Raw genomic sequence first — 26730 nt, forward strand, 5'->3', positions numbered from 1 at the left:
GCAGTGGGAAGACATTTTTGTACAACTGCTTGCACAAGGCACTACAGGCAGAAAAGAAGTCTATTTGCTCAGTAGCCTCCACTTGATTGGCAGCTACATTACTACAAAACGGTAGCACCTACCATTCCAAGTTTAGTCTTGGAATTACAACAAATGAGACCACAGTGTCAAAAATTAAGCCAACCTCACTTCAAGCTAAGGAGCTTAGGAAGTCATAAATGGTGGTGACTTTCGTCAAACCCTACCAATAGTGGAAGATGGAAAAAGAGCCCAAATTGTACAGTCCACCATTAAATACTCAAAATCCTGGAATCAATTTTCACGGTTCCAGTTACAACAGAATATGAGAATGTCTCAGGATGAAGTTGAGTACAACTCATGGTTACTGAAACGTGGCAATGGAGAGTTGTCAAATGTATATGGTCTACCCGAAGACACAATTGAAATCTCAAATTCTTTTATTGAAGAGAATGATTTAATTACAGCTATTTTTGGCGACTCAATTGAGATTACCCATGCAATGGTAGAAGAGATTGCCAATAAAGCAATTCTTATGCCATTGAATGATGACATTCACGCCTTGAACGACAAAATTCTTAGTCAAGTTAAAGGTGAACACTCAACATATCACTCCCTCGACACAATTGTAGAAGAGGAGGGTGTGATTCTCACAGATTACCATGTAGAGTTTCTTAACTCTTTGAATCCCACTGGGATGCCTCCTCATGAACTAAAGCTGAAACCAGGAGCTGTAATTATGCTCCTGCGTAATCTTAACAGAAAGCGTGGCCTTTGAAATGGCACAAGGCTTAAAAGCAAACGTTCTTCATGTCGTTGCTTTAAATGGAAAAGGAAAGGGTCAGAGAGTTCTTATTCTAAGAATTGACCTGATTTCCAAAGATAAAAACTTGCCAGTCCAGATGCCAGTTGTCAGTTTCCTGTCATGTTGGCTTTTGCAATGAACATCAATAAATCTCAGGGACAGTCCTTGGATATTGTAGGAATTTATTTGCTTCTCCCAGTGTTTTCACGGGGGCAGTTATATGTGGCTTTCTCCAGGGAAAGGAAAAGCCAACAAATAAGGGTCAAAATATTTGAGACACAGAAGCAAGGTAAACTTATTCGTAACGTTGACAAATAGTTTACTGTCAACTGTGTGTACAAAGAAGTCTTTTATTAAGCTTTTTAACAATTGTAAAAGCCAAAAAATGTTGTACACAAAAGCGGGACTAACTCATAGCCGCGGTCTACGGACCAAACATTGGGCATGGGCAGGGCCTTGGGGGCAGATCCCAAGTGCGCTCAACCATGTGAAATAGTTTATGCTCAGGAACAATGAAGAATAGCGCCATCGGATAGCTCAACCCGTTCATTTCCTTTAGGAATAGGGCTATGGGATAGCTCTACCCGTTCACTTTCTTCATGGATAGCGCTATTGGATAGCTGTACCCGAACAGTATTAACTACAGAGCTTTTTCATACACATGTTAGGAGTGGCAGGAGAGGTACACCAGGTATTTAGGTTTCCTATTAGTCTGCCAGTCTGGTGCGTGAGTACACCCCATTGCGTGGTCCGTAATCACCGCGCGCGCGCCCGAAGGGCGCGCAATCACTCGAGTTTATTTAACAGGAAGTGATCATTGGAAAATGATCTATTGTTTAAATAATTTTTTGTTAAATGTTTGTTTTTTAACACTTTTTACATAGCACAATCTGTGTTAAAAAAAAAAATCCTGCAATTTTTCACACTGGTCTCTGGGGCTTTTTTTAGACTCTAACTTCCTATTGTTTCAGGAAATAACACACGTATAGGGTCAGGGTCTGAGGTTGTGGCTATTTCTTGCGTTGAAGTGTCTAATGAGCCAGTGCAAACGTCATTGTGTAAGGAGGGGGAGCAGAATCAGCTGTGACATCGCCTATTGCAAATAGGCTGTTACCTCTCATTATAATCCTGCCTCTGATAATGAAACCTACTGTAAAATATTCCTGAAAGGACAGGAAGTATGATTCTAAAATTGCCACAGTGGCCAGTGTGCAAATTGCAAGATTACTGACTTTGTTTCTAGCAAAGATCATACTATAATAAAAAAAAAATCCAATTTTTTTAAATGCATGTATCACAAAAACCCAATTTAACCAAAAGGTCTTTTTTTGATGATGGCTTCCTTTTAATTCTGTCTTTTTCCCTGCCGCCTGTCTGAGATGGTTCTTGTGAGCGACTGTAGCCTGCTGTGGTGAAGGATCAGTTACTAGACAGAACTGACTGGGTATGGCAGAATTACTGCTGAAGCAGACTACAGAGGAGAGTGTTTGTGGTCAAATAGCTAATCACAGCACTGCTGGACTATGATAGCAAATGCTAATAAAGGTTACGCAGAAATAAGAAAAGTCAGAATAATTAAATATTTCCAAGTAATATATGTTTATATTCTATATTCACCAGGAAAATTAAAGGGGTTAATAGTTGAGTAGGTCATCAATATCAGATCGGTGGAGATCAGACACCTGGGACTCCTATGGATCAGCTTTTATCTGATCTGGCTATTGTCAGATTTAAGCAAAGTATGGGGCTGAACACAACAGAATATAGAATATACTTATAGAAATGAAGGTACTTAATGCATAAATTAGTCAGTTCATGAAGGCCCACCAGCCATGACAAGGCGTACCTTTCTCTGATGGGACCCTGAATCTAATATTTATCAACATGCCTCTCCCGACCTAAAAGCCCACAAATTTAAAGGGACTCTGTCACCTGAATTTGGAGGGAACAATTTTCAGCGATAGAGGCGGGGTTTTCGGGTGTTTGATTCACCCTTTCCTTACCCGTTGGCTGCATGCTGGCTGCAATATTGGATTGAAGTTCATTCTCTGTCTTCCGTAGTACACGCCTGCGCAAGGCAAGATTGCCTTGTGCAGGCATGTACTATGGAGGACAGAGAATGAACTTCAATCCAATATTGCAGCCAGCGGGTAAGGAAAGGGTGAATCAAACACCCGAAAACCCCGCCCCTATGGCTGAAAATTGTTCCCTCCAAATTCAGGTGACAGAGTCCCTTTAAAGACCAGATAGGATGCAGTGCTAATCAAACATAATCTTCGACTGATGTGAGGAGTGCTCTGCTCAGTCAAAAAATGGGGCAGTCACAACTTCCAATAGTTAACTACAAAAAACTGACCAGCACCTCCGAACAGAATAAAACAAGTGTGAACAGGTGCAAGCTGCTTTAACTGCATAATATACAAGCAAAAGAGTAGAGCAGCACTCCGTAAGCGCTAACATCCTAATGCTTACAGTGTGCTGTTTTTGTTTATACATTCTATAGCCATATTTGTCATCTAAAATGCTATAGTAAGCGATATTAATATTTTGTAGCCATATTTATAGTTGAAACCAGAAGTTTATATACAGTATATGAAAAGACACATATGTATGCTTTTTCTCAATATTTGTCATGAAATCAGAATAAACCTTTCCCGTTTTAGGTCAATTAGGATTACCATAATAATATTTGCCAAATGCCAGAATAATGATATAGAATGTTCCAAGGCATTTTTATTACTGGAAAGTCAAACGTTTACATACATTTCATTAGTATTTGGTACCATTGCCATTAAACTGAGTGACTTGGGTCAAACATTTGGGATATCCTTCCACCAGCTTCTCACAATAATTGGTTGGAATTTGGGCCCATTCCTCCTGACAAAACTGGTGTAACTGATCCAGGTTTGTAGGTCACCTTACTCACACCTGCCTTTTCAGCTTTGCCCATAAATTTTCAATAGGATTGAGATCAGGGCTTTGTTATGGCCACTCCAAAACATTGACTTTGTTATCCTTAGGCCACTTTGTTACCATTTTGGCAGTATGCTTCTGATCATTGTCCATTTGGAAGACTCATTTCTGCCCAATCTTTAACTTCCTGGCTGATGCCTTGAGATGTTGCTTCACTATTGCCACATAATCCTCTTGTCTCTTGATGCCATCTATTTTGGGAAATGCACGAGTCCCTCTTGCAGCAAAACAACCCCACAACATGATGCTGCAACTCCTGTGTTTCTCAGTTGAGATGGTTTTCTTTAGGCTTCCAAGCTTCTCCCTTTTTCCTCCTAACCTCATTATGCCCAAAAGTTAAATTTTAGTTTCATCGGACCACAGGACATGTCTCCAAAAATGAGGGTCTTTGTTCCTGTGTGCATTTGCAAACATTAATGTGGCTTTTTTATGTTTCTTTTGGAGTAATGGCTTCTTCCTTGCAGAGGGGCCTTTCAGCCCATGTTGATACAGTACTCATTTCTCTGTGGATATTAACACAATCCTACCAGCTTCCGCCATCATCTTCACAAGGACTTTTCATTGCTTTTGTCCTTGGGTTAATATGCACATGTCAGACCAAAGCCCGCTCATCTCTTGGACACAGAACCATTCTCCTTCCTGAGCGGTATTATGGCTGGACATTCCTATCTTGTTTGCACTTGAATATAATTGCTTGCACAGATGAACGAGGCACCTTCAGGTATCTTAAAATTGTACCCAAGAATGAACCAGACTTGTGCAAGTCCACAATTTTCTTCCTGATATCTTGGCTGATTTCATGAGATTTTCCCATGATGCTACACAAAGAAGCAGTGTGTTTCAGGTGTGCATTAAAATACATCAACAGGTATGTCTCTTAATTAACTCCGATGTTGCCCAAAACTTATCAGAAGCTTCCAAACACATGACATCATCAGATGGGCGGTCCAGATTTGTTTAAAGGCATAGTAATCATAGTGTATGTAAACTTTTGACTTTGCAGTGAGTAATAAAAATGCCTTAAAACATTATCTCTCTCATTATTCAGGCATTTGGCAAATATTAATAATTATGGTAATCCTAATTGACCTGAAACGGGAAAGGTTTATTCTGATTTCATGTCAGATATTACTAAAAACATGCGTATGTGTCTTTTTATGTAGTGTATGTACACTTCTAGTTTCAACTGTATATAGTATATATAGTAAGAGATATTAATATTTTATAGATATATTTCTTGCCAGCCCCTGACATTTTAGAAATGTGTACAGACCCCTAAACTCTGTCCATGTACCCCAAGTGGGAAACTACAGCGAGAAACAATCTGTATGGTTTGACAATAGAGGATGTATAGATTAGCCACTGAACTGTTTTACTTCTCATGAGTGTTAAGTAACTCATGATTGCCGAGAATTCACCGTAGGAGTTGTTGTGTATCATCTGTTCTGAGCATGGCTATGTTGCACAACTTTTTAACTTTTTCTTTTTCCTGATAATCAAGTTTCCTCCTTTTCTTGACATTTTGCGTCGTGACAGATGACATTAAAGTCACACACGTAACAATTTTTCTTGACGAAAAATCTGTATGGAAAATCTGTATGTCCGAAAAAAGCAATTCGCTGTGACACAACCAACATTTTTAATGCAAGCTTTAAAGGGTTTTTCCCAGAAATTACCCCTGTGAGATCAGTGGTGCTAAACTCCCTGATCCTTCTAACATTTTGGAAACAATTCAGATCTCCTCTTAGCAGGAGATGTGATACAGTGACATGTCATGGTGGTGTACTACGGGGAAGGATCAAGCACTGCTCAATATGTTTGCATGTTATATTTTCTATTAGTTTAAATACTGAGAATATAACAGCCCCAAAAACTATGCTATCATTGTGAAAGAATAGGACTCTGCCATCCGACTGTCCTTTTCTAGGACACACACGAGAATAAACTCATCACGGTTAATGTTCGCGGCAACACATCTTGGCAGTTCACAAGGGTACGGTTATGTTCCATTAACCATATGCGACCTCTTTTTCCCAAGTGCATGATATATTTTTAGCATGTGTAGATGAGAATGGGTGCAAGTCATCGATTGTTCATTGTTACAGTTAGCAGATACCTTTGTGTGTGTTTTCATTCCCAGCCTTTTGAGTCTCACTAACTCCTACGATATTTTCCAGTACTGCTGAGGCCGATATGGAAACAGATGTGGTGGAAGAGCAGGAAGCAGAGGTACAGTAGCTGCTGCTTTGGAACATCAAATATTAGAGGGCACTATTGTTCTGTCATTTAGCAGATTAAAATGGTTCAGGAAAAAAAAGCAAGTATTTATTTTCCACTGAAATCACAGTTGACTTTTTGTGCCAGTAGTTCACTTTAATTAGGTTTTGCTCCTATGTTTTTTGTTGTTTAACACATACAATATATATTCTGAGATGCTATTGTGTAAAGTCAAAACCAAAAGTAAATTTGAATGATTAAAGTTTTGTGATATTGGGAAACATATAAACCATGAAGACATAAGTTGTGAGGCCACTGGTTTAAATGTCCAGTGGTAAAATGATTAAATCTTACGTTTTCTGAATTTTAAATGCATTGTTTTAACAGGGTGAGGAGCAAGAAGCCAACAAATCTGAGCCAGAGTATGATGATGACGAACTGGATGAGCTCCCAACATCAAGGTCCACAAGTGGTACTTTTAGGGGAATGATCTTCCGCAAGGCTAGCCAAACCAGCGTCTATTTACAGGAATGGGACATTCCCTTTGAACAAATTGAACTTGAGGAACTTATTGGCCAGGGAAGATGGGGGAAAGTGTACAGGGGCCGATGGCATGGGGAGGTAGCAATTCGTTTACTGGAAATAGATGGCAACAATCAAGACCATTTGAAACTTTTTAAGAAGGAGGTGATGAACTACAGGCAGACACGTCATGAGAATGTGGTGTTGTTCATGGGGGCATGTATGCATCCTCCCCATTTGGCCATCATTACCAGGTAAGTCATTGTACGCAAAATGCCAAAAAAAAAGTATCAAATATTATTGGATGATATCAAGCAATAACTTTAAAGGAAAGCTGTCAAGTTGTAGAACTAAATGTACATTCAGACTGATTTGTGGACAGCATTGTATAGAGAAAAAGAAGCTGGACAGAACTATATACAGGTTTCTGTGAAAAGATTCAGTAATTAATTGAACTCCCTGATGTTTGCATGCATATCTGTCCAGTGGGCGGTCCTACAGTGATTGACAGCTATATCTATAGCAACATTCATTCAGTCCATCCATGAATAGGACTACCCACTGCCCTCATAAGCATACAAACACCAAACTTTTCAATGAATAAAGTGCAAGGTTTAATTAAACATTTCCCATGAAAAAATTCTACCAGTCTGTACAGCTCTATAACATCCTTCCTGTAGGTATGATATCATTTTCAACATGACCGCTTCATAGATTGTATCTTTTTGGTGAAATTAGATGTTCTAACAAGCATTACTCATTTATAATGGATAAACACTACAAATGTTAATACATAAATCACAACCCCCATTTCCATATGTCATATTTTGCATTAGGACAGCATATAGGAAGCCCTTTGCCACAGCTGATGATGATGATGGAAAAACTGTATCCCACTCTAGATTACCTTTTACATTTGATTAGGGGCCATGTAATCCTTTGAGAACATTTGGCTGCTGGAAGCTTGGGTATCTTGTCTTTCCTACAAACCATTTCTTTTTTTCAGAGGAAGAAGGCTGTCACTTGTTCTAAGGCTGGTTTCACATTTGTGCCTGTGTACGCAGCGTTTCATCCGCATATATCCACATGTTTCCTGCGTACATATCTTTAACATGGTGTACGCAGAGACATGCGTTCGCCTGCGTATGCGTACACATGCGTCGTTTTGTGGGGTTCGGCGAACGCAACATGTTGCATTTTTGGAAGCATCAAAAATCCGACAAATATGCGCAGGCATGCGCATGCGAATGAGTGCATTAAAAAACGCATTACTGTCTATGTGAATGCTTGCGTACGCATGTCCTAGCGTACGCATGCGTCCAATGCGCTTGCATACTTCGGACTGCGCATGTCCAGGAACTGATTGAGACATGCCCATTGAGACACGCCCTCCTGGAAATATCAAACGCATGGGCATAAAAAAGGCAAACGCTGGCAAAAAACGCATACAAACGCATGCACACGCAGCTTTTTTTTGCCATTATTCGTAAGCTGATGCGGATAAAAAACGCTGCATAAGCATGTGTTTGCGCATGTGGATGATACGCTGCAGACTCAAACGCTAAAGTGAACCTAGCCTAAGTAATTCATCAGCACAGCTTTCTAGTCTCTAAAGGTACCTTCACACTAAACGATATCGCTAGCGATCCGTGACGTTGCAGCGTCCTGGCTAGCGATATCGTTCAGTGTGACACGCAGCAGCGATCAGAATCCTGCTGTGATGTCGTTGGTCGGGGCTAGAAGGCCAGAACTTTATTTGGTCGCTGGCTCTCCCGCTGACATCGCTGAATCGGCGTGTGTGACGCCGATTCAGCGATGTCTTCGCTGGTAACCAGGGTAAACATCGGGTTACTAAGCGCAGGGCTGCGCTTAGTAACCCGATGTTTACCCTGGTTACCATCCTAAAAGTAAAAAAAAACAAACACTTCATACTTACCTTCTGCTGTCTGTCCTCCGGCGCTGTGCTTTCCTGCACTCACTGTGAGCACAGCGGCCGGAAAGCAGAGCGGTGACGTCACCGCTCTGCACTTAGTAACCCGATGTTTACCCTGGTTACCGGCATCGTTGGTCGCTGGAGAGCGGTCTGTGTGACAGCTCTCCAGCGACCAAAAAGCGACGCTGCAGCGATCCGGATCGTTGTCTGGATCGCTGCAGCGTCGTTTAGTGTGAAGGTACCTTTAAACCTCCTTGTTGCCTACACTTGAGTACTAGTTCTGGTTCAGTACCTTCATCCTAGTGCTGAAGTTATGCTAATGTGACGCATTAATGGTCTGTCAGTGCTTGGTCTGAAGTTTACACTGTTCTCACTACATTTGCATTTATAGATAACAGAGTTTTGGAGCAAGCACATGACTCAGAAAATAAGAGCAGTGATTAGGAGAGCTGATACTGGGAGCCAGTGATCTTGATTTTGATTGATAGTTCAGGACCTGACAAGGAGGGTGAAAGAGGTGAGCAGCTAGCCTGTATAGAAATCAATGGGCTGTAGAGAGCTGACTAGGATCTTAGGCGATAACCTCCTCAGCCTGGAATATAGCCACTGCACATAATTGGCCAGATTCTAATGGTCGATCCCCTTGTAACAAGCTGTACACTAGGTAATATAAGATAAAAGCTCTCACTGCAGGAGAATGACAGCAGATAGCATGAAAATAAGTTTGTAATTGTAATTTTTCTATCTAAGTAATTTAAAGGGACTCTGTCACCTGAATTTGGAGGGAACAATTTTCAGCCATAGAGGCGGGGTTTTCGGGTGTTTGATTAACCCTTTCCTTACCTGCTGGCTGCATGCTGGCTGCAATATTGGATTGAAGTTCATTCTCTGTCCTCCATAGTACACGCCTGCGCAAGGCAAGATTTCCTTGTGCAGGTATGTACTACGGAGGACAGAGAATGAACTTCACTCCAATATTGCAGCCAGCATGCAGCCAGCGGGTAAGGAAAGGGTGAATCAAACACCCGAAAACCCCAACTCTATGGCTGAAAATTGTTCCCTCCAAATTCAGGTGACAGAGTCCCTTTAAACAATTTAATAACATGAGAATACCCCTTTAAATTTGACCTCTTCTAATCCAAGGATGGCAAGTCTGGACTGTAACTTTATATAACATTTATTTGAACCATGTGCTATTTTGTTTCAGTTATTGCAAAGGAAGGACACTTCATGCATTTGTGAGGGATCCTAAAGCCTCTCTAGACATCAATAAAACTCGTCAGATTGCTCAAGAAATTATTAAGGTAAATGGTCAGTTTCTCTATTTTCTTGAACACATGTGTACAACACAACACAATGTTCAAATAGAAAACCTTGGTCCTTGGCATTAATATTGATGTAATTTTGACAGGTAGCACCTACATAAACATTGCCGCAGATCAAGTACACTCATTCATTGCAACAGTATACACAACTGGCTGTGGTCTGCTTCAGAAGAATAATTGCCCCTACCACACTGCAAAAGTTCTAAAGAAATGATTTGAGAAACATGTGAAACCGTCTGGTATGTGCTGGAAAAACAAGTCCAATCCATGGAGGCCGCACCATGCAACTGTCACTAGGTCAAAAATCATAGCCATAAAATGTTAGCGCTGAAAGGGACCTCCAGTGTCATCGTGTTCAACCCCCTGCTCAATGCAGGATTCACTAAACCATCTCAGACAGACTTCCATTGCAGGAGAACTCACCACCTCTTGTGGCAGCCTGTTCTACACATTGATCACCCTCACCGTCAAAAAGTTTTTTGTAATAATGGCCAGTTTTTCTTCTTATTTTATTCTTGCTGCTCACCTCAGTATTCCCTTTTTTATTTTTAAATTCTGTATACGGTTTGAGAGCTATGGGCTTGTTTGTTTAATACTCATCTTTATGGTCTTTGCTATGGGGGCGATGTTGACTGGATAATAATACAGGGCAATCAAAGACCTCATTTAGACATACTTTTTAAACGTATGAGTTCTCTCCGTGTTCTACATGGATACAGAACATACCCATTATAGTCTGTGAGGCTGATCACATGTCTGTGTTTTCTCATGGACTGTGCGGGGGGTATCACAGATGAAAGGCACAATTACGAGTATATGGGTCAGTTTTGTAATTTATTTCTCCATATGTGAAAAATACTCATGACGCATTGACCAAACACTGTTGACACCGAGCTTCATTTTTTTGCATACATGTAAAAGACTGAAGTCTGAATGAGGCCCCCAGAGAATCCTGTGAAAAAATGTGCCTTTAGTAAAGAGCATAAGAATTAGCACTAAAAAATGTCCAAATCATTACAACCATGTCATAAATAAAATTATTAAAATAAATAAGCAGTGGAAATAAAGTAAGAACAAAAACTGTCGTCTTTTGACCCTGTGAAAGCTATCTACAGAGTTCTGCTTTATATCATCTATTCTACATCTGTTGCTGTGTAATCTATATATGACCGTTCAAACTCCATGTTTTATAAAAGGACTTTAAGAAGTTATACGGTAAGACATAGGACCATTATATTTATGATGTGGTAGGTTTTTGCTGTGTAATCTATATATGACCGTTCAAACTCCATGTTTTATAAAAGGACTTTAAGAAGTTATACGGTAAGACATAGGACCATTATATTTATGATGTGGTAGGTTTGGACAATTACCCTACATAATATGTGATAAAAATGCCCATAAACTTGATTGTGCTATATAAGCCTATTTACTTTCCTCCCACACAGTCATTGTGGGCATTAGTTTGTTGTATCAAAGGGCAAGTGACAAGTGTTTTATGTGACTTAAAGCTATGTGTTTTCCAAATTCAGATCAGTTCATGTAAAATATTTAGGTCACTATGTTACTCGACATTTATGTGTAGGAAAGTATTGTGAATTTACTACTTTAATATTGTGACGATATATTGGTAGTAAGCAGATTTCTAGCACAGTCCTTGTAAGTAATAGCTAAAAATCTGTAATCTTGCCTGAAAAAGGAGCCTCTGTGCTCTGAAAGCTTGCAAACATATTATTTTCTGGTTAGCCAATAAAGGTATCACTCCCAGAATCCTTCTGTCATCATTGGGCAGAAAAGTATTCACATCGAAGTAATAGCTAAGGCTACGTTCAGATTAGCGTTTCCCGACGCTGCGTCGGGAAACGCAGCGGCGACGCACGCGTCATGCGCCCCTATGTTTTACATGGGGGACGCATGCGTTTTTCTTGTTGCGTTTTCCGACACGTGCATCGTTTTTGACGCTAGCGTCGGACGCAAGAAAATGCAACAAGTTGCATTTTTCTTGCGTCCGATTTCGTCAAAAAAACGACGCACGCGTCGCAAAACGCAGCGTTTTTGCGTGCGTTTGCGCGCGTTTTTGCGTGCGTCGTGCGTTGCGTCGCCGACGCAGCGGCGCGCAACGCTAATCTGAACGTAGCTTTAGAAATGGAAGATATTAGAACTAGTTTAAGGCAGCTTTGTCAGTAGGATCAAACACTCCTAAGCCTTTTACATGGGCAGGCAGGTCCTAAAGAGTTGAATAAAATGATACCTTGATACCTGCGATCCAATGTCTTATTCCATAGAAATCCATATTTTTCTTAGATGTAAATGAACTATTCAGGACACTGGGCCGGACACTGATCTGTATGAGATTCAACCTCCAGATCTTATTCTAAATAAAAGGGAGTGTTACCAGTGTGAGACATGTAATGCCTGACACCTTGCTCTCATAATCATACTCAGCTCTGCAGTGAGATCAGTGCTAACACAGTACAGGAGAAGTGAACTTTGTCTCATTACAAACATTTGTAGCAGCTCTTATCCTCTCATAGTGCTGGGAGGTCTGCTGCACAGCTGTGCCTGTTTATAACCAACACAGTACAGCAGGGCTAAACCATGTCTCATTAAAAATACAACAAGCTCATTTGTAGTTGTCTTCTCATAGAGCTGTCAGCTCTGCTGTTCTTCCCTTCCTCCCACATTGACTGCAATTGAAATGAAAGCTGAAGCACTATGAGAGGATTACAGTGTCAAATGTTTTTGTAATGAGACAAACTTCACTTCTGCTGCATGGTGTTGGCTCTGTCGTACTGTGTTGTCTTCTGTACAGTGCTAGTTCTGATCTCACTGCAGAGCTGTGTGTGATTATGAGAGCAAACTATCAGTCATTACATGTCTCACACTGGTAACTCCCCTATTTATTTCTAATAAGCTCTGGGGGCTGATTCGCATTGAGATCTTTGTCCGGGCCATAGATCTTATCAGCCCATTTATATATAAGAAGAATCTAGATTACTCTGGAATAAGACATGGGATCACAGATATAAAGGTATCATTTTATTCATCTTACAATACCTGCATGCCCATACTTCTTAGGAGGGTTGATCCTGCTGACAGATTCCCTTTAATAAAAACTAGAAGAAACTTACCATTAAGTCAATATGTTTTGTCTTACCCGATGTGTGTAAAGAACTAAACCTCCTGCAGGATTTCAGTCAGGCCCCTCATTTTATATATACATTTTCAATATATTCTGGTTTATTTATATAAATCTGCTTTTTCATTTTTTTCAGGGTATGGGTTACCTACATGCCAAAGGCATTGTGCACAAAGATTTAAAATCAAAGAATGTTTTCTATGAAAATGGCAAAGTGATAATCACAGACTTTGGACTCTTTGGAATATCAGGAGTTGTACAAGAGGGAAGGTAGGACCATATGAAAAGCTGGAAATCAAAAACTAGAAGGAGGGGAGCAGCACTGCTATATAGTCACTCATAGATGATGGGAGCAGGCTTTCATGAGGCCGACCCAAGCCCATGATATAATAGCAAATGGACAGACGAAAGCACATTTTTGTATCTAAGATGGATATATCTATTCCATCATAAAATGGACAGACAAAAGTAGCACTCAAAAAATCAAATACTGCAGTGGTTAATTCACCCAAGCTTTTCAATAGTGCCACAATGAAGCTTGATAAGGAGCTGAATCATAGCGCCTGTGTATCACACTTGGGTGAAATAAATCTCTAGTATTTGATTTTTTTGGAGTGCTGTTTTCCTCTGTCCGTTTTCTGACATACAGTGGGGCAAAAAAGTATTTAGTCAGTCAGCAATAGTGCAAGTTCCACCACTTAAAAAGATGAGAGGCGTCTGTAATTTACATCATAGGTAGACCTCAACTATGGGAGACAAACTGAGAAAAAAAAATCCAGAAAATCACATTGTCTGTTTTTTTAACATTTTTTTTGCATATTATGGTGGAAAATAAGTATTTGGTCAGAAACAAACAATCAAAATTTCTGGCTCTCACAGACCTGTAACTTCTTCTTTAAGAGTCTCCTCTTTCCTCCACTCATTACCTGTAGTAATGGCACCTGTTTAAACTTGTTATCAGTATAAAAAGACACCTGTGCACACCCTCAAACAGTCTGACTCCAAACTCCACTATGGTGAAGACCAAAGAGCTGTCAAAGGACACCAGAAACAAAATTGTAGCCCTGCACCAGGCTGGGAAGACTGAATCTGCAATAGCCAACCAGCTTGGAGTGAAGAAATCAACAGTGGGAGCAATAATTAGAAAATGGAAGACATACAAGACCACTGATAATCTCCCTCGATCTGGGGCTCCACGCAAAATCCCACCCCGTGGGGTCAGAATGATCACAAGAACGGTGAGCAAAAATCCCAGAACCACGCGGGGGGACCTAGTGAATGAACTGCAGAGAGCTGGGACCAATGTAACAAGGCCTACCATAAGTAACACACTACGCCACCATGGACTCAGATCCTGCAGTGCCAGACGTGTCCCACTGCTTAAGCCAGTACATGTCCAGGCCCGTCTGAAGTTTGCTAGAGAGCATTTGGATGATCCAGAGGAGTTTTGGGAGAATGTCCTATGGTCTGATGAAACCAAACTGGAACTGTTTGGTAGAAACACAACTTGTCGTGTTTGGAGGAAAAAGAATACTGAGTTGCATCCATCAAACACCATACCTACTGTAAAGCATGGTGGTGGAAACATCATGCTTTGGGGCTGTTTCTCTGCAAAGGGGCCAGGACGACTGATCCGGGTACATGAAAGAATGAATGGGGCCATGTATCGTGAGATTTTGAGTGCAAACCTCCTTCCATCAGCAAGGGCATTGAAGATGAAACGTGGCTGGGTCTTTCAACATGACAATGATCCAAAGCACACCGCCAGGGCAACGAAGGAGTGGCTTCGTAAGAAGCATTTCAAGGTCCTGGAGTGGCCTAGCCAGTCTCCAGATCTCAACCCTATAGAAAACCTTTGGAGGGAGTTGAAAGTCCGTGTTGCCAAGCGAAAAGCCAACAACATCACTGCTCTAGAGGAGATCTGCATGGAGGAATGGGCCAACATACCAACAACAGTGTGTGGCAACCTTGTGAAGACTTACAGAAAACGTTTGACCTCTGTCATTGCCAACAAAGGATATATTACAAAGTATTGAGATGAAATTTTGTTTCTGACCAAATACTTATTTTCCACCATAATATGCAAATAAAATGTTAAAAAAACAGACAATGTGATTTTCTGGATTTTTTTTTCTCAGTTTGTCTCCCATAGTTGAGGTCTACCTATGATGTAAATTACAGACGCCTCTCATCTTTTTAATTGGTAGAACTTGCACTATTGCTGACTGACTAAATACTTTTTTGCCCCACTGTATTCATTTTAACACAAATATTTTTAGAAAATGTTTTTCTGGTAGTGTCTTTTACTGATTGGAGATCTTTTCTGCTGCTTTTTTGGCCAGGCGTGAGAATGAGTTGAAGTTAAGCCATGATTGGTTGTGTTTTTTGGCCCCTGAAATCGTTCGCGAAATGGCCCCAGGCAAAGATGAAGATAAACTTCCTTTTTCAAAGGCTGCAGATGTATATGCATTTGGGTGAGTTGAAAACCCTCACTAAGTTATGTAAATATGTAAAGTTTGTACCATTGCTTTGTAAAATGTCTGTGATAAGTTTAATTTATTTGACAATGATCAATGAAGTATATGTATATACTCATGTGCTAGTTGTCAGTCATCAGTTATCTCTTCCGACATCCCACACCCGACTACTTGGTTTGGCCAAGAGCAGAAAGTTGCTTCAAGTTGGGTCTAATAGCTGCATATTTCCCATAATACAAAAGGGTCGGATGTTTGAATTCACACTGCCTAATCCTTCTGCACCCCCACATCATCTGTTGGGAATGAGAACGAATGCACCTAAAGATAGTCAATCAACCCCTTTTTGATCAGCTGGTTTGGCCCAATATACTAGATTTATGGCTGTGGTTATCTGGAGTAGTGTTACCTGGAGCATTGGGGTTTTCTACCTTGCAGCTTGGGTGCTGTGGGGTAGCTCCCACTGCTGATGCGACCAACACCAAAAGATACCACAGCTAGGTGCAATACCGTTAATGTTAGGGTGTCATGGCGGTCTGCTTCATACACACACATTGATCATGATCAGAATGTTAAACTAATTACCTCCGGGTCTGTTTTGCTGATTTTTGCTTAACCACAATACATCAATGTGTGAGTTTTAGATGTGCCGTCCATTTTTTCCTACAGTTATCAGCAATACAACCTAATGTATTTGGGGGGCATTTTAATCTGAAAGATGTTACTTCTACTTGGATGCAGCATGTCACAAAATATTTTGGAGATAACATGCCGCCTTCTTAATTGTGAAGTATTTTTTTATCTAGAATATCAAAACTTACTTAAACTAACACGTTGTTACATGCAAAACATACAAAGAAGTATTAGAGTATTCACAGAGTCACTACAGTTACAAGCTTCAATACAACCTAGGGCAACATTCACACAGTTAGTATTTGGTCAGTATTTTCCATCAGTATTTGTGAGTCAAAACCAGGAGTGGGTGATAAATGTAGAAGTGGTGACTTGCTTCTATTATACTTTTCCTCTGATTCTTCTTCTTCTGGTTTTGGCCAAAACATTTCCTCTGTTGTAATATTTTGCTGTTATCTATTTCATTATTCTGCATGGTTACCTTCTCTGAAATTAACCATTTCAGATCACGTATTAGCTCACTTTCCGTATCTTATCTTATACTTGCATTAAAAAAGGTCTAGCAACAGATGCTTCCCCATACTGTACTTTATTACATTAATTTCCAATACTAGATTCATATTTATTTAACCATCTCTTTAATTGTCTGTCTGTTTCTTGCATACATTTTTACTTGGACATTTTACAGAATAAAATAAATTTTTACTGTAACCAAAATAAAATCTTCATATTGATATATCATGACTTTTTGTTAATGATGAATGCTATCACCATTTGTGATTTGCACTCCAGGGCTTACCGTTTTAACAAGCATACAGTAAGTTCTTCATTTTCCACTTGTTTACCCCTTTCTGCCATTCTGCCGTACTATTCCGTCCGATGGCAGAACCTACGCTTTGATGCGTGCTCCGGCGGTGAGCCCGCATCAAAGCCGCTGACATGTCATTGTTTTGAATAGCTGACATGTGCCCGCAATAGGCACAGGCGGAATCGCGATTCGCCTGTGCCTGTTAACTAGTTAAATGCCGCTGTCAAGCTCTGACAGCGGCATCTAACGAGCGCTTCTGGGCATCCGGCCAGAAATGTGCACACCGGTGACCCCGTCACATGATCGGGGCTCATCGGTGCATCAGCATAACAACCAGAGGACTCCTGCAGACCACTATGGTTGTTGATGCCGGATTGCTGTGAGGGCCACCCTGTGGTCAGCGCTCATAGCAATGCTGCAATTCTACTACATAGGGGCGATCTGAGCATCACCTATGTGTAGCAGAGGAGATCAAGTTGTGCTATCTTCTAGCTTCCCATGGAGGCTATTGAAGCATAGCAAGCGTAAAAAAAAAGTTTTTAAATATATGAAAAAAATAAAAAAATATAAAAGTTGAAATCACAACCCCCCTCTTGCTCCACATTCAAAATAAAACAATAAAAAAAATCAAAGCTACACATATTTGGTATCGCAGCATTCAGAATCGCCTGATCTATAAATAAAAGAAGGATTAACCTGATCGCTAAACGGTGCAGCGAGAAAAAAGTCAAAACGCCAGAATGACCTTTTTTTGGTCACCGCAACATTGCATTATAATGCAATAACGGGCGATCAAAAGAACGTATCTGCACCAAAATGGTATCAATAAAAATGCCAGTTCGGCACGCAACAAATAAGCCCTCACCCAACCTTTGATCACGAAAAATGGAGACACTATGGGTAATGGAAAATTGCACAATTATTTATTTTTTTTAGCAAAGTTTGGATTTTTATTTCACCGCTTAGAAAAGAACCTAGACATATTTGGTGTCTATGAATTCGTAATGACCTGGAGAATTATAATTGCTGGTCAGTTTTAGCATTTAGTGATCAACCTAGCAAAAAAGCCAAACAAAAAACAAGTTAGGGATTGCACTTTTTTTGCAATTTCACCACACTTGGAATTTTTTTCCCGTTTTCAAGTACACAACATGGTAAAACCAATGGTGTCATTCAAAAGTACAACTCGTCCTACAAAAAATAAGCCCTCAGATGGCCATATTGATGAAAAAATAAAAAAGTTATAGTTCTGGGAAGGAGGGGAGCGAAAAACGAAAACGCCAAATCGAAAAAAGCTCCAGTTATTAATCCCTTTCTGACATCTGACGTACTATCCCGTCGAGGTGACCAGGGCCCATATAACCATCGACGGGATAGTACGTCATATGCGATCAGCCGCTCTCACGGGGGGAGTGCGGCCGGGTGTCAGCTGATTATCACAGCTGACATCCGGCACTATGTGCCAGGAGTGGTCACGGACTGCTCCCGGCACTTTAAACCCCGGAACACTGCGATCAAACATGATCGCAGCATTCCGGTGGCATAGGGAAGCATCGCCCAGGGAGGGGGCTCTCTGCATGCTTCCCTGAGAACCTCAGAACAACGCGATGTGATCACGTTGTTCCGAGCGTCTCCTCCCTGCAGGCCCCCGGATCCAAGATGGCCGCGAGTTCAGGCAGTTCTGCAGGGAGGCAGCTTGTCAGTGCCTGCTGAGAGCAGGTGCTGAGAAGCCTCCAGCACTGCCTGTCAGATCGCAGTGATGCCCCACCCTGGGACAATGTAAAAAAGTTAATAAAATAAAATTAACATGTGTAAAAATATATTTTTTTAAATTCCTAAATAAAGAAAACAAAATAAATAAATATTGTTCCAATAAATACCATTTCTTTATGTAAATAAAAAACAACAAAAGTACACATATTTAGTATTGCCGCATCCGTAATAACCGGACCTATAAAACTGTCCCACTAGTTAACCCCTTCAGTGAACTCCGTAAAAAATAAAAATAAAAAACAAGGCAAAAAATCAATGCTTTATCATCATACCGCCGAACAAAAAGTGGAATAACACGCGATCAAAAAGACGGATATAAATAAACATGGCACCGCTGAAAACGTAATCTTGTCCCGCAAAAAACGAGCCGTCATCAGCGAAAAAATACAAAAGTTATAGCCCTCAGAATAAAGCGATGCAAAAATAATAGTGATGAGCGAATATACTTGTTACCCGAGATTTCCCGAGCGCGAGTATTTTTTAGTGCTCGGAGATTTGGTTTTCCTTGCAGCAGCTGAATGATTTACATCTGTTAGCCAGCTTGATTACATGTGGTGATTCCCTAGCAACCACGCAACCCCCACATGTACTTATGCTGGCTAGTAGCTGTAAATCATTCAGCTGCGGCGATGAAAACTAAATCTCCGAGCACTTACAAATACTTGGAGGACACCCGAGCATACTCGGGAAATCTCGAGTAACGAGTATATTCGCTCATCACTTAAAAATAATAGTTTATATAAAATAGTTTTTGTTGTATAAAAGCGCCAAAACATAAAAAAATGATATAAATGAGGTATCGCTGTAATCATACTGACCCAAAGAATAAATCTGCTTTATCAATTTTACAAGAAAAAACACAAAAAAACCTTGTATACTAATAGATGATAGATAAAACTACATTTTTATCAAGCATTTTTAAAAGTATGGAACACACAATCACCATACAGACAACCGTGCTTGACTAAAACTGTCCCTCACACTAATAATGCTCTAAATTTTCCCTGCCTATGCAGCGGAGGTTGGCACCCTAGAATTGATTCGAGATAGGCGCCCCCGCTCGACGGCGGCTGTCCCTCTATACTCCTGTACAGCCACTATAAATAATGTGATACAATTATACTGCAATCTAGTACGACAGGAAAAAATGAAAAAGACAGTGATTGCCTTGCAACTTAATCATCAATGGCAATCAAAAGACAGTGTGAGGCAGAGTGAACGACAAAGTGCCTTAAAGTGCAATAAAAAGTGCATAATACACACAGAGTACCTCTCTATAACTGTTCCCTGCTCTTTGTAACAGCCTACCTAACTGTGGGGGTTGGCACCCTACTGTACAGCGGAAATGGTGCCCCCACTCCTCGGCGGCTCACCCTACCGGTGACCCTGTAAACAAACTAGTAACTCTTAGATATATAGCCTAGTGGGTATAAACCAATTTACAACCACAGTCATTGATTATAGGTAGGCTGAATTTGCTTTAACCAAAGATTAGTGCAGTATAAATAACAAACTGCGCAACCATACTATGATATAGAAAAATGCCAGTTATAGCTAATGGGGTACTCATCGTTATGATGTTTTTGAGGACAAATGCCTCATGCCTCAACGCGTTTCACCGATCTGGATCATCAGGAGGCTTGGATAGACAGATGCTGTATTTGGTTAAAGCAAATTCAGCCCACCTATAATCAATGACTGTGGTTGTAAATTGCTAAACAGCCGGAATACATGTGGGGGTTGCCTGTTTCTGAGCATGCTTGGAAAACCTGAGCAATAAGCACATTTGCTCATCACTAATAGTGATCCTAAACACACGTCAAAATCCACAATAGACTACCTCAAAAGGCACAAGCTAAAGGTTTTACAATGGCCCTCACAGTCCCATGATCTGAACATCATTGAAAATCTGGCTAGACTTCAAATTAGCAGTGCATGTAAGGCAACCCAGGAATCTCACATAACTGGAAGAATTTTCCAATGAAGAATAGATGAAAATCCCTCAAGCTAGAATTGAAAAACTCTTTGCTGTCTACAAAAAGTTTTTACAAGCTGTGATACTTTCAATTGGGGATGCTCATGCTTTTGCATCAGTCCATTTTCCTTTATATAATTCTTAAAATTGAAAAGATGTAAATATATATTTTTCCTACAATACAAAGGAAATGTATAATTTTAGCCCTTTTAGAGATCATTTCATCTTTAACTTACTTAACTTTTCACAATAACAATAATTTCGACCAGGGATGCTGTTTCATGCCACTACAGCACAAATAATGGGAAACATCTACCGGTAATTTTAGGTATTTCTAATATTTTTTTATTAACTCTTAAAGTTACAAAATCTTAAACTAAGATCTCAAGATGTACTATTGCATTAGAACTTTTGAAAGAAATGTTAACGTCCATTTTTGTCTTATTGATATACTGTTGGCGATAAATAGACTATAGATCCATGTAACCAGGAAAAGGAACCCATAACATTGATTTACTGTATAGGGCATGAGTCCTGCTAGAAAACATTTAGTATAGTTTATGCCAGAGACCAAACATGAGAATAACAGAAAACACACCTCTTTCTATTTTCCCATTCCAACAAGTTTTCGTATGTGACCAAACATCCCTGCCTCATGAAGGTTGCTTTTGTGACAATTTTTTTTAATGCAAGCATAATATAAAGTGAGCTTGCACCAGCCTTCAGAGATTCACCAGACAGTAACTCTGGAGCCAGTCAGCGGCCACTGACAGATTGAAGTGCTCTTGTGATATAATAAGGTTATGTGAGTACTAGTAGACACAGCAGGAACCATTGTAATGGCGGTAGTCCTATAGATGAATATGTTTTTGTTTTTTTATGGGGTGTTTTAGCATTTAACCCTCCGTCACATACAATATTCGGACTAACGAGTTCACATACAATGTGCCTGTCAGGCGCCTGCTGGAAAAATACCTATAATATCTAATGTTTGCAATTTCAGTGCTCTAAAAGTGATCAGTGACCTTCATAGGGATGTAATAAAAGAGACTACACATAATCAGTTGCAAAAAAAACATTTACTTAACATAAAACTAATAACTATGAAATACAAACTTTTCAAAACTCCCGCCAAATAGTCCCCAGTTCGACTCTCTCAAAAAAATGTACAAAGAGAATTTTTGAACACAAACTTAATTTTAAGGTACCTTAAGTACTATTAAAAACATATTCAATCAGAAGTAGATGCTGAGGTTTCCCCAGAAAAGTCACACTTGCAGAGCAAATAGCAAGAATTACACACCATTTTTGCATGTGTCAGGCAAATTGCTTTATGACATTTGAGACATTCATAATTTGAAAGCCTTCTGGTTCCGCTTTCCATTTGGCAGGTGGTGCATCTCCTTCTTTTGTGAGGTGGTGCAGATGGTGACTTTTCACCATCATCTTCTGGGCGGAACCTTTTGAGCTGAACTTGAAGGCGAGAGGGGATACCGATTGTTTTCACGCTTCTCCTGCGTAGCTCTCCAAGTACTAGTTCATGGGCCAATTTTTTCAGATACAATCGTCTACGGAGTGGTTCAAGCTTGTTTTCAAGATAAATTACTTGTGAATTTATACCACCCAAATTCAACATAGCAAAAAATATGACCATTGGCCAGCGTTTGATGTTTCTGCTGACGTTGAAAGTGGAGCACATCTGATCTGCTGTATCCACACCCCCTTTGGTGGCATTGTAAAATGTAATTATCTCCGGTTTTTTTTCTGCCCCTGTCCCAGGATCGATGGCAGCATCATCATGAAGTGTTGATAGAAGAAGTACGATTTTTTTGGCATGTGGTACATAGGAAACTAAAGCCTTTCCATTATGGAATGCAAACATACTGCTGTACTGTTGTCTCTCTTTCACACTTACAAACTGTGGCGGCAATTCCCTTTTGTTTTTTCTTACAGTTCCCACATATGACAGCTTCTGAATTTTCAGATAATCAATCAGATCACAACTTGTAAACCAATTGTCAGCTGTAATATTGCGACCCGATCTAAATAAGGGTTCAGCCAGTCTTTTTACAACATCAATGGGTTTGTTGCTCACACAGTAAGGACCTTCTGGTTGTTTTCCTGCATAAACTTCCAGGTTGTAAGTGTAGGTCTTACTGGCATCAACAAGGGCATACATTTTTATTCCATATTTGTTTGGCTTTGATGGAATATATTGACGAAAGGCACATCTACCACGAAAACCAGGGAGCATTTCGTCAATAGTGAGATTCTCTCCAGGGTAATAACTTTGTTTACAGTTTACAACAAATCTTTGAAATATATCACGAATTGGAGCAAGTCGGCCATGTGTTTTGCGTTCGGTTCGGGTAGTTCTGTCGTCAAACCGAAGGCAACGAATTAGAATCTTGAATCTGTTTATGGACATAACAAGGCTAAATTTTTCAACTCCGTCCCCATCTTTACCCCAAAGTTCCTCCAAACTTTGTCTATTTGCCCTATAAGCTCCTGCAAGGTACAGTAATCCAAAAAAAGCACGCAGTTCTATTTCATCTGTGGGCTTGATGGTTCTGTTGCAGATGTACTTGTCCTTTATAATGTCTATATATTGGTTGGTATATGTGACAATAGAGTCCAGAATGTCATCTGTAAATATACTGTTCCAGCATTCAACTGCAGTTTTTGCATTACGTGCAGTTCCTATTACTGCAGGAAGGTGAGTAATAATGTTTAAAGGTTCCCTACGTTTTTTTTGGAATGGCTTCTTGTTCCATTTAGTATTTTTATCTTTTCCAATATAATATGATCCAACTTCTTCATGCTCACCACTGTCACCATCTTGCTCTGTTTCAGAATCCAGGACACATTCTTCCACCTCATCATGAGAATCAATCTCACTTTCCTCTCCTAAATCCTCATTCAGTGTGAGGTCTCTATCATCTAACAGCATGTTTGTTACTTCCTCAACATCAAGTTGTTTGGATAAATTGTACATTTTCCTCTCCATTTCAGCAGATAGTCTGAAGCAAGAGAAGGAATATGTTAGGGAACTACTGTATATGCCTGAGCAGCACACTTTCTTTTATAAAATCTCCCTTATTTCTATGAAATATCCTCACATTTTGTGCTATACATTCATAAAACAAGCTAAATAAACTATTGTGATGAATAAAAACATAAAATACCAACCTTACTGAATGTGACGTATTCACATACAATGAGCCTGAGAGATCTGTGCAGCTATATCCTCTCCCCTGAAGCTCTGAAATCCAACTGTGATATCAGGTTTCACAGACCTTCAAGAGACAGGAGACTACCTGGAGGGAGGGGGTTTCCTCACAATCTGGTGAGGAAGGAGAAATGAAAGTAAAAGAGAAGCGCCTGTCAGATCAGTTGTATGTGACGGAGGGTTAAAGAGGATCTTTCAACAATTTTAGCATGATAACTCAACTTATCTTGGAATAGTAGCTGCAGAGCTGAGTAAAATGTATATTTTTTGGTTATTATTTAATTTTTCCTTTCCAAGTGCACAGATATTAGCTTGTAAAGTTTAGGCTACAATTGATGTTAGGTTCAAGAAGGTGTTTCCAGAGGTTTATTTCTGGGGGCAAGTATTTCTTCCCCTTAAGCAGGCAGCAACACACAGGGAGAAAATAAGACACTCTTCTCTCCTCACTGATGTCTGCAGCTACTGTGTAGAAATACACATAGGTGACGTCACCTATGCGACAGAAGTCGGAGGGACAGCGGGCAGGAAGTGGCTGCTGGAGGTGTACTCAGTTATCACCATGTCAGTCATCTGCACCACTGTTCATGCCAAATGGATTGTAGGAAAAGTAATAGGGACAAAGATGAGAAAAATGTGTAGAAATACAGCAGAACTGAGTTATATTATCATTACAGACACTTCCAGACCTCATGTCACAGCAGTCAGTGTGGGGAGGTGAGAGCTGAAAGGATTGTGAGAAGAGATCTGGAAGTGTTTGTAATGATACATAACTCAGCTTCTGCTATATCTTAGGAGAAGAGGGTTTGTTCTTTTCTCCCTTGCTTATGATTAGTTAACCTCATGCAGGAGAAGAAGTACACATCCCCAGGAACAAATCTCTGGTAATATCCAGTTGAACGTCAACATAAATTAAATCCTCACAATTTACAAACTTATATCTGGAGAAGATGTACTGACAAAACTTATATCTGGAGAAGATGTACTGACATACAGCACTGGCAAAAATTAAGAGACCACTGCAAAATTTTCAGTTTGTCTGATTTTTCTCTTTATAGGTATATTTTTGAGTAAAATGTAATTTTTTTTATTCTATAAACTATTGACAACATGTCTCCAAAGTTCCAAGCAATAAATTTTGTATTTATTTTATGAAAATGAGAAATGGTCATGCTTGAAAACCTCAAATAATGCAAAATAACATGTTCATAATCATTTAGAAACAACAATACTAATGTTTTAACTCAGGAAGAGTTCAGAAATCAATATTTTGAGGAATAACCATGATTTTTAATCACAGCTTTCATGCGTCTTGTCATGCTTTCCACCAGTCTTGCACACCGCTTTTGGGTGACCTTATGCCATTCCATGAGCCCCCCCCCAACATCCCCTCATATGCGACATGAGCCCCACACCAGCCTCTAAACAGACTCCCCATATGTAACATGAGCCCCACACAGCATCCCTATATACACTGCATGAGCCCCACAGCCTCCCTATATATACCCTGCATGAGGCTCTCATAGCCTCCCTATATACTACATGAGGGCCCCATAGCCTCCCCATGTGCAGCATGATGCCCCCATAGCCTCCCCATGTGCAGCATGATGCCCCCACAGCCTCCCCATGTGCAGCATGACGCCCCCATAGCCTCCCCATGTGCAGCATGTCACCCTCATATGCAGCACCACGTGCATGTCTCCACCCATATGCAGCACCATGTCACCCCTGTATGCAGCACCATGTGCAGCATGTCAACCAATATTCAGCACCAAGTGCAGCATGTCACCTCCATATGCAGCAATATGAGCAACATGTCACCCCCATATGCAGCACTATGAGCAGCATGTCACCCCCATATGCAGCACCATGAGCAGCATGTCACCCCATATGCAGCACCCTATGAAGCATGTCACCCCCATATGCAGCACCATGTCACCCCCATATGGAGCACCACGTCACCCCCATATGAAGCACCATGTCACCCCCATATGCAGCACCATGTGCAGCATGTCACCCCCATATGCAGCACCATGTGCAGCATGTCACCCCCATATGCAGCACCACGTCACCCCCATATGAAGCACCATGTCACCCCATTTGCAGCACTATGATCAGCATGTCTCCCCCATATGCAGCAACATGTCACCCCTGTATGCAGCACCATGTGTAGCATGTCACCCAATATTCAGCACCAAGTGCAGCATGTCACCTCCATATGCAGCACTATGAGCAGCATGTCACCCCCATATGCAGCACTATGAGCAGCATGTCACCCCCATATGCAGCACCATGAGCAGCATGTCACCCCATATGCAGCACCCTATGAAGCATGTCACCCCCATGTGCAGCACCATGTCACCCCCATATGGAGCACCACGTCACCCCCATATGAAGCACCATGTCACCCCCATATGCAGCACCATGTGCAGCATGTCACCCCCATATGCAGCACCATGTGCAGCATGTCACCCCCATATGCAGCACCACGTCACCCCCATATGAAGCACCATGTCACCCCCATCTGCAGCACCATGAGCAGCATGTCATCCCCATATGCAGCACCATATGAAGCATGTCACCCCCATATGGAGCACGACGTCACCCCCATATGCAGCACCATGTGCAGCATGTCACCCCCATATGAAGCACCATGTGCAGTATGTCACCCCCATATGCAGCACCATGTGCAGCATGTCACCCCCATATGCAGCACCACGTCACCCCCATATGAAGCACCATGTCACCCCCATATGCAGCACCATGTGCAGCATGTCACCCCCATATGCAGCACCATGTGCAGCATGTCACCCCCATATGCAGCACCATATGAAGCATGTCACCCCCATATGGAGCACCACGTCACCCCCATATGACGCACCACGTCACCCCCATATGCAGCACCATGT

The 26730-nt window shown here is 40.8% G+C and overlaps 1 protein-coding gene across 5 annotated transcripts in view; it reads left to right on the forward strand.

Annotated features, from left to right (window-relative positions):
- The window catches only part of KSR1 (kinase suppressor of ras 1), a 313042-nt gene that overhangs the window by 272120 nt on the left and 14192 nt on the right, over positions 1–26730 (forward strand). For all 5 annotated transcript variants that reach the window (XM_069757808.1, XM_069757809.1, XM_069757807.1 and 2 more), the window contains 5 exons: positions 5974–6025; positions 6401–6789; positions 9676–9772; positions 13069–13202; positions 15275–15406. In XM_069757808.1, the coding sequence (XP_069613909.1) occupies positions 5974–6025; positions 6401–6789; positions 9676–9772; positions 13069–13202; positions 15275–15406 (804 nt within the window). The remainder of the gene's footprint in view (positions 1–5973; positions 6026–6400; positions 6790–9675; positions 9773–13068; positions 13203–15274; positions 15407–26730) is intronic.

The sequence above is a fragment of the Ranitomeya imitator genome, chromosome 3, assembly GCF_032444005.1.
Source record: "Ranitomeya imitator isolate aRanImi1 chromosome 3, aRanImi1.pri, whole genome shotgun sequence".
In the NCBI taxonomy this organism is placed as follows: domain Eukaryota; kingdom Metazoa; phylum Chordata; class Amphibia; order Anura; family Dendrobatidae; genus Ranitomeya; species Ranitomeya imitator.